At 39.7% G+C, this 9329-nt stretch overlaps 1 protein-coding gene across 2 annotated transcripts; it reads right to left on the reverse strand.

The window, feature by feature from the left end:
* Positions 1–342: 342 nt before the first annotated feature.
* On the reverse strand, positions 343–9060 carry LOC122871983. Of its 2 annotated transcripts, XM_044187644.1 has the most exons (8): positions 8713–9060; positions 7915–7974; positions 6982–7068; positions 6808–6889; positions 6578–6698; positions 6356–6495; positions 3033–3196; positions 343–2304 (listed from the first exon to the last, which is right to left on the reverse strand). In XM_044187644.1, exons 1-8 carry the CDS (start codon positions 8928–8930, stop codon positions 1830–1832), a joined length of 1347 nt encoding a protein of 448 aa, XP_044043579.1. In that variant the 5' UTR covers positions 8931–9060; the 3' UTR covers positions 343–1829. The 2 variants fall into 2 exon arrangements, with proteins under 2 accessions (XP_044043579.1, XP_044043587.1); XM_044187652.1 differs by lacking the exon at positions 6982–7068 and having other exon boundaries at positions 8713–9056.
* Between the last annotated feature and the right edge of the window lie 269 nt (positions 9061–9329).

Consider the following 9329-nt stretch of genomic DNA (forward strand, 5'->3'; position numbering starts at 1 on the left):
GTTCAGGGAATATCACTGCAGAGGTTTGAGCACCAAAACTGGCAGTGATGCATCTCTTTGATTGTAGAAAGCAATTAAACTTTAAATTCTTATTAATACATTTTTGGCTACTCAGCGCAACAATTTTAGTGCAAAGACGTACTCAACGAGCAGGTGAAGGTGTGTGCTGCTGTCTACCACAGTGTGGTCCTGATACTACCACCTGATGGCAACAAAGTAAGACATTTTCAAATCCTAAACATAAGGGCAAAACATTTAAGGACCTGCTCAAACAATCAGAATTATTAGTAAATGATTCTCTTGGTTAATCAGGTCCAAAGATGCCAATAATATGAGTCCAACAAGAGTTTATGGGGTTTTTTTTTATTGCACCTTCCTCAGAACATACAGTATGTAGCTCAGATGCACATAGATAGAGAATGTCATTTATTAATTGATGTAACTTGTATTGCATTGGTTGATCAGGCGTGACTCTTTGGGATCTTTGGGGCAGTCCTACCACTTTTAAGTTAGATTCTGGGTAGCTTTTACATGATCATTTACCAAGGCTAAGAATTAAGATATGGGCTTGTTGTTGGCTGATTTTCTAGGTACAGATACACAGAAAAGTGTCCAGGATTTAACATCCGGGCAGAACAGAACAGAAATCTAATCACAGTACTCAAGGGGACCAGAGCTGCGCTTATGTGTATGAATCTCGCCGTTTTGTATCATTAGGTCATCTTATCTCCTGAAACATTTTGGTCTAAGTTAGCGTAAAGAAAAATCAATTTTGGAAATAATTAATTTTTACACTTATATCTGGAATTGCTTTTGTGGATTCAAAGATGCTAAAATATTTATTGCTGTTTTTTTGCTGAGCTTTTAACAGGGAAAGTAAGGGAAAATCAAACAAGTCATTTTCGAGTACACAGCATACTGTATGTTATAATATCAAATTGTAAGTGTAACTGAAAATTGATTTAAAATGCTGAGACAATAGGTTTTGCAAAACATAAGGCCAATGTTTTTACAGGCACTTTATAATACTGGGAAAAAAGGTTTGATCCAAATTTTGGAAATTTCATCAACTATTATATAGAGCCATACAGTATTAGTAATCAGGTTTAAGGCTGCATCAAAGATCCCAATGAATGTGCCCACTTAATTTATAATGATTCACCACGTATCATTAAATTAACTAACTAAAGCTAAACGGAGAGTAGAAGCTTATAGGATGTTATGGCTGGAAACTATAGACAGAAACTTTGAAGAATCACTAATTACAGCATCAAACTCCATTTACAACAGTGGATAGAACACATTATGACTGTTAAGCTTCCTCTGATATATTGGCCTACTGTGGTTAGTCCCAGCATACACTTTACTTACCAATTACAGAGAGATTTCCATTGAAGTTCTATTAGTTGATAAGTTAGTTTTAGGGTTAAACTGATGTTATAAACAGCATCTATCCCTGCCTTCAGCTTTAGCTGGTGAATAAACACAATAACCTCGAATTCTAACTTTCTTACTAATACATACATCTTACTTCATTCTATAAACGCAGCTGTATGATAACCTCAGAACGACAAAGTGGACACGCATGTATTTGATGATACAGGAAGCTGCAGGTGCAAAGCTGTGATAGAACATATAGTTAAACACTAAGTGCCATAAGGAAGAGTTGGTGTAATATGTAGCAATAGAGAGATAAGGACAAAGAGAACAGCTTCTACAGCTAACACACACAATCACTCATTTTTCTGCAACATCTCCACTGCTTCTTTTCTATTTAGATTCCATCTTAATGTACCTAGAATTGCTGCTTAAATCAAATTTGACTGTTGCTAATGAGCGTCATTTGGTTCGATCACAGGGCTACTGTCAGCTTGTTTATCCAAAGAGCTGTGGACTGTGCTGTTCCACAGGGCAGCGTCAGACTGGGGCTCCAGGGATGGGCTCACAGAGATGGGATCGGAAGAGTTGGTCGTTGGGTCCAGCAGAATCTGGGCAGAGGTAGGGGTATGGCTGAACGCGGCATCAGCGGGCAGGTTGGATGAAGCACTAGGTGGAGCATTAGATGGGGGGAGAGCGGGTGTGTCAGAGGAGTTAGATGTTGTATTTGAGGATAGGTTTGAGGGAGTGAGTGAGGGCGAATCAGAGAGTGTGTGTGGGAGAGGGTCAGAAGCAGAGTCTGTGGGTGAGTTGGTCAGAGTCGGCCTGGGTGTGTGTGCAGGGGTCGGTTCCTGTGGATCTGTGCAAACTAGCTCCCCCTCGGCCACATACCACACCTCATTGTGCCTGTTCAACAGCTTCAAGGGACTACATGCACGCACGCACGCACGCACGCACGCACGCACGCACGCACGCACGCACGCACGCACACACGCACACACGCACACACGCACACACACACACAGGGAAAGAGCAAGAGAGATGAACACAACAGTTAGAAGTGAGTGTGTGTACATGCAATCTGTCAAGAGAGATTTTCTCAGGCTACACAATCTTCTAAATTGGTTACTTTAATTATAGAAATTTGCTTTTAATCTGCATATGGATCCAGATTTGCATCAAAATACACAATAGTACAAGTCATGCTGTTTGGCTGTTGGCAACTGTTAAAATAAATACACCCTGCCCTGAAATATGTACAAGAATGACATGCAAAATTACAAGTAAGTCAGAATCATGACCACTCAGTTGTGGCTATTTAAGTTTATGAAACTTAAGTTTATGTGAAATGCTGTTAAATTTTACAGAAACTCTCAGAGTTTGTTTATACACCTGTCATCTAAATTTGATTGCAACTCTGCAATGCGTTTAAGAGTTTTGGCTATTCAACGTCAGCCAGGCAACATCTAAAAGAATTTGGCAGCTAATTATAGGAAAATGATACAGAATATAAAAAAATATCCAATTCCAATATATGTGCAAAACATGGAGGACAATACTAAAGAACAACAACATGAAATAGTCCGAAGTGATTCCAGAGAAACAAGAAGAAAGTTAGAAATTATTAAGAAAGTATTTGTGGACGTGTGTAATACCTATCATAGCCGACTCCATAGTGGTAACTGTGGTTGTAGGAAGCTCGAACTCTCGCCAGTTCTTTAGTCAGCAGGTGAGCGTGAAGCCTGGAGGTGACTGACAGCATCCAGCCTCCGTAACTCCTCACATAGACGTCCATTTCAGGCATCTCAGTGAAATACAGCTGTGCAGGAGACACAGACGCAACATTAGCAGTCATACATTAACACATCATACATCACATTAGATAGATACGGCAGAGAGTAGGCAAGGCAGCACAAAATACTATTCCAAATAGATGAAAAGAACACATATGCAGAGTTTAAAGTAAAGACATGTCAAAAAAAGTGAAATTGATTATTACCTTAGTTAGAACTTCATTTCTGGATATGATCAATCTGTCTTTATTAACAGGCTATGTACCACAATCCTTTAAACTAGCTGTGATTAAACGGCTTCTTAAAAAGCCCTCTCTTGATCCAGGGGTTTTAGCCAACTATAGACCTATATCTAACCTTCCCTTTCTCTCTAAGATCCTTGAGAAAGCAGTTGCCAATCAGTTGTGTGACTTAATAACAATAGTTTATTTATTTATTTAGTTTTAGTTCTGTGCTTAGACCGATTCTATTCACCTTATATATGCTACCTCTAGGCAATATTATTAGGAAACACTCCATAAACTTTCATTGTTATGCGGATGATACCCAATTATTGATCAAACCAGATGAAACTAACCAGTTAGCTAAACTTGCCTTAAAGACATTAAAACCTGGATGACCTGCAATTTTCTGATGTTAAACTCTGACAAAACTGAAGTTATTGTACTTGGCCCCAAACACCTCCGAGACACATTCCCTGGCCTCCAGCACCACCATAAGGAACCTCGGAGTTATCTTTAATTAGGATTTATCTTTTAACTCCTACATGATACAAACTTCAAGGACTGCCTTCTTTCACCTACACAACATTGCTAAAATCAGGCACATCCTGTCTCAAAATGATGCTGAAAAACTAGTGCATGCATTTGTTATATCTAGGTTGGACTATTGCAATTCCTTATTATCAGGCTGTCCAAATAAGTTCCTTAAGACTCTCCAGTTGATCCAAAATACTGCAACACGTGTACTGACAAGAACAGGGAAAAGAGATCATATTTCTCCAATATTAGCTTCTCCGCACTGGCTCCCTGTAAAATCCAGAATAGTATTTAAAATCCTTCTCACCTACAAAGCTCTTAATGGTAAGGCACTATTATATCTTAAAGATCTCATAATACCTTATTACCCGACTAGAACACTGCGCTCCCAGAATGCAGGGTTATTTGTGGTTCCTAGAGTCTCCAAAAGTATATTGGGAGCCAGAGCCTTCAGTTATCAAGCTCCTCGCCTGTGGAATCAGATCCCAATTTGGGTTCGGGAGGCAGACACCATCTCCACATTTAAGAGTAGGCTTTAGACTTTCCTCTTTGATAAAGCTTATAGTTAGGGCTGGCTTGGGTGAGCCCTTAGTTATGCTGCTATAGGCCTAGACTGCCGGGAGACTTTGCATGATGCACCTCTTTCCTCTCTCCTCCTCTCCCTCTCCTTCTGTATGCATTTTTATCCTATTACTGCATGTTACTTAGTCGACATCTTCTCTCTCCCGTAGTTCTGTCCTTTCTCGTTTCTCTCCTCTCTCCTTCTGTCGCTTTCAGCAGGTATTTCTGCCTCCAGAGCTGCAGAGACTGGATCTGTGGTTGTGGACCACTTGCCGCCCCGTGTTCCTGCACAACAACTGCTACTACAGTTGTTGTTATTGGCTCTGTTACTAATACTGTCATTATTATTCCTATAGCGGTCATTCCTATTATTGTTATTAATTTATTAATATTAATGTTACCACTACCATTACATTATTACTATTTTAAAAATTCTAGGTGGTATTTGCATTGTGTCGCAGAATGCTTGCTCAGGGTGAGATTTGCTGGGTCTCTGTAAATAATATTCTAAAGAGTACGGTCTAGACCTGCTCTATAGGAAAAGTGCAATGAGATAACTTCTGTTTTGAATTGGCGCTATGTAAATAAAATTCAAATGAATTACTGAGATCCTGAATTCTGAAGTTATTGTCTTTGTAATTCAAAGGCGGAGTTGACACTTTTTAAACACATCAATAGTGTGAGAATTGCAGCTTAAGACACTTTTCTACAATACATTAACACATAACTGACAACCATTGAATAACCTGAATTCTAAATGGGCTGAATGAAGAAATGGATTTTTAATGTTGTTTGTGATAATTGTATAGAGAAAAGGGGATAAGAGTCTTTTATCATGAGTTTTGTAAATTTTTCAGGTGGAAAAATAAATCTGTAAAGATTAATGTGAAACCAAAGTATTATACATTTATAGATGTTTTCAATAAGGTATAATTTCTTTTTACATTGTTATTGATTTATTTATTTCTCAGTTTATTTGAGCATTTTATTTACTCATTTATTTATTTCCTAATTCAGAGTTGATCCTCCATATTGTAAGACCACCAAATTGAATGACCATGAACGTAAGCAAATATACTGAACAAAACCTTTGGATGAGAAAACAATTTCCTTAAACCTTGTAAAAGTATATGATGACAAATTATGATTAATGATTATTTGAAAAAATTAAATATGATATGATCAATTAAATTAATGTCAGTCGTTGAGCTGAAAGATAATATATAATGTGCTATATACTATTAGCTTAATTATTAGGTATAGTCTATAGTTATGGCTAATCAAGACAATGGATACGTTCTGTTCTGTAAAGGTTAGTCAGTCACAGCCAGTGAAGGAGCAACAAAACAGAAACATGACTAGAAAGGAAGTAAGAATGAACTGAAAATAAAAATATAAGTTACAGAGTGCATACTTTGATGGATGTGGGTGACTATAAATGTGTAATAAATTGGTAGAAATCATTAAACCATTAAAACTCCAATCTACCTACCGCTAACACTGGACTAGTATATTTAGGTTATTAATTATTTTAATATTTGTGGATATCTACAGCCCATTTCAGATGAATCAAACAGATCAAGAATGTACATATGCACAGACATAAAACAGATACAGAACAGCAGCACTGATACCATCACACCAGCACCATCTATTTCTATTCTGCTGAGTGGGTGAAAGCAGCACTGTACATGCATCAATGCACTATTGATCTTGGAGTAAAAGTCAACGACCACATTACACACAGACACTGGGAGGACAAAAAGCATTTGACCTCATGACTGGCAAGGGAAAGCTCTGGAAAAACTGCCTCACCCTGCACCTAAAGGTTCTTTCTCCCACATCCCTCACCACCTGTCAGCTCACCTTGTCATTTGTGGGTGCGGGCGGCTTCTCCTGATAGGCTGCCGGCAGCGGGAAGTTGAGTGTGTAGACAGCTGGCTCCCACATCTTGGTCTCCTCTGGGATCTTGACCAGGACAGGGGCAGTCATCTCCATCTGGATGCCTGCCCACGACACACACACACAAAATGAACACACTCTTGAGTGGTGATTTTCTGCTTCTGTACTGTCCTGTCCTGTCCTTACCTCCTTCATTGGTTCCAGTGATGTACTGGAAAAGTCTCCGGAAGGCCATGGCAGCACCCACGCCCATGAAATAGGCTTCGGCATCTGTCGACACCCAGCGAGTGGGGCTGTAGTGTCGCACCTGAACACACACACACACACACACAAACACACATGGGGAAATTAAAGAACAAAACTGTCTGAGACGTAACAGCTTGATGGGAAGGTATATGTGCTGTTTGTCCACCCACCTCATATTCATCTGTTATGCAGACCAGCTCATATTCCAGACATTCCTTTGACTCTGTGCAAAAGCTAGTGTTGGTACTCGGCCTATAACAGAGTGACAATAGAATTAATATGATTATCTATCCACGCTATATGGCCAAAAGTATATGGACAGGGTTGTTTACGTTCATGTTTACTTTGGTCTAGGGCTGTTTTTAATGGTTTGGGGAAGGCCCTTCCCTGTTTCATCCATCCATCGACTTTGGGATGAACTGGAGCCAGGCCTTATCACACAACATCAATGGTGAACAAGCAAGCAAACTTTATTCACATTACACTTCTCAACAACAGCAACAACAACACTTTGTAACAGAAGTTACAAAGTGCTTTATGTGAAGAAGAAATGGGACAGAGGGAGACAGAAAAGACACTATATTAAAACAAGGAAAATTAATTGTCTAACCCATAAAGCTATAAAATCAAGAAAACCCAAAGAAAATTAATTGGGTTTTAAGATGCTTTTTAAGAATGAGCACTGATTTGGCTTCTCTGAGACTTTGCTGGAGGCTGTTCCATAGTCACAGAGCAAAAATAAAAGCAAAAGTGCGATCACCTGCTGTGGAAATCCCTGCTCCTCCCAGTGGTCAGAAGGCACAACCACTCATTTAAGTAGAGAGGGGCATGACAATGCAATGCCTTGTTTGTTGAAAGTAACATTTGGCTGCTGTATTAGTGCCAGACACCATTAATGTACTTGTTGCTAAATGAGAACAAATAAAAGCCTTCCTAGAAGAGTGCAGGCGTTATAGCAGGAGATTAATGCCCAATGTTTTGGAATGAGGTGTCACATGAGGTGGCTGTAACAGTCATGGATTGAATCACCAATCCTACGATTAATGGCCAACCCACTCTGTCTACATGTCCAACTGTTCTTAAGCAAGACACTGAACTACAAATTCCTCCTAATGTGACAAGGGTACAAAACTGTAGGTCACGTTGGACTAAAGTGTGATAATAGTAGTAACAGTAGATAGTAATAGTTGAATTTACATATGGGTGAAATGTTCAGGTGTCCACACACTTTTGGTAATGTAGTACATCTATCCATCTATCTGAAGCGAGCGACTTACCCAACACTTCCTTCAGCAGAGACCACTAGGGCCAACATCGCCAAGACTGAGATGAAAGCCCTGAGGAAGGACGCAAATACAAATCATACATCTTTAAAATTCTTTTCAGATGCACTTGGGCTGTAGTATAAAAGCGCAGGGACCAATAACAGAACAGTAGGCTGATACTGTACGATGAAAACAAGAATACAAATCTTTTAAAAATTCTAGTCTAAAACATTTTTAAGATGTCAGAGATTTCGATTAACAGATTTTAAAAAGCTTTGACAGTGTGTCGTCACTCTGCTGCATTCCGGAGTTTGCACTGCAGAGATGAAATGGGACACGCGAAGAGGGGGGGGAAGAGAGATGTGCTGCATCATCAGGCTCTGCCTTTCCAAAATCAAAGGCGTTTTGAGGTCATGGAAGAACAGCGTTCATTAGCTCATTACATCCTCTTTATCAAAACCTTTTTGACAGTTTAATTTAACCAAACATGTGATTTGATAACCGTTTTATAAAAATGAAGGTTTGCCTATTTAAGGACGGGACGGGATTGATTCTCTCAAAATACAATCACCAGTTCAGCTTCATTTCTATCTGCTGCTGTATTTATGTTTTTTCACAAGTGTAGCAGCAACCTGTAAAATATTGAATAAAAATATTGCACGCACAACCGATCAACAATGACGCAAAAAAAAAAAAAAATCTACTTTACCTGTCCGTGACGCTGCAGAAAAGTCAGAGCGGTCAAACATTTCTAAAATAATCTACCTGTGAGGTTTATTTAAACTATAATATATAAGAGCTGATACTCACATTTTTCCGGCCCCGTGTGTGTCCTTTCCACCTGCCAGGGGAGCGCAGGGAGGCAGAGTGTGATGGAGACTGCAGTCTGCTGCACTCTGACGGGCGCCGGTGGATTTACTGCGGACTGCAGTGAGGACCGTACCGGCGTCCGCCTGAAGCTCGCAGGAGGGAGGGGCTGAGCTGGCACCAGGCTGCAAACTACTGGACCGACGCTGGACAGATGACATGTGGCTGTTGTTACCGCGAGTTCACCTCCAGCGCTGCAGTAGTGAGATTAGGACGTCAGGTCAAGAATCCGCTGTCTGTTCAGACCTGAGAGGATGGAGACGAGGTAGTCCCAAATGCATACTGCTCTTCTGATGTGGGCTGTTTATGGTCTACAGTATGTTTGCATATCAATATAGTAAAATAGAGCTGTATTTAGAGTTATTTAGATATGCTATGAAAATTAATTAGTAGACACTGGAGTAGGGCTGAAACTAATGTTATTTTCGTTATTAAATAATTATTTTCTCGATAAGTGGATTCACTGTTAGGTCTATAAAATATCAGCCAAACTGACGTCATCAAGTGTTTTGTTTTGGCCAGGCAACAAATCACAACCCAAAGATGTTCAGTTAGAAAAT

Source organism: Siniperca chuatsi, linkage group LG3 (genome assembly GCF_020085105.1).
Source record: "Siniperca chuatsi isolate FFG_IHB_CAS linkage group LG3, ASM2008510v1, whole genome shotgun sequence".
NCBI classification, from domain to species: Eukaryota; Metazoa; Chordata; class Actinopteri; order Centrarchiformes; family Sinipercidae; genus Siniperca; species Siniperca chuatsi.

Coding starts and splice junctions, on each gene's coding strand:
- LOC122871983 (XM_044187644.1), bottom strand. CDS start 8,930: ATGTCATCTGTCCAGCGTCGGTCCAGTAGTTTGCAGCCTGGTGCCAGC. Junction 7,975..8,712: donor ACACACGGGGCCGGAAAAAT/GTGAGTATCAGC, acceptor GTCCTTCCTCAG/GGCTTTCATCTCAGTCTTGG. Junction 6,890..6,981: donor AAAAACAGCCCTAGACCAAA/GTAAACATGAAC, acceptor ACTCTGTTATAG/GCCGAGTACCAACACTAGCT.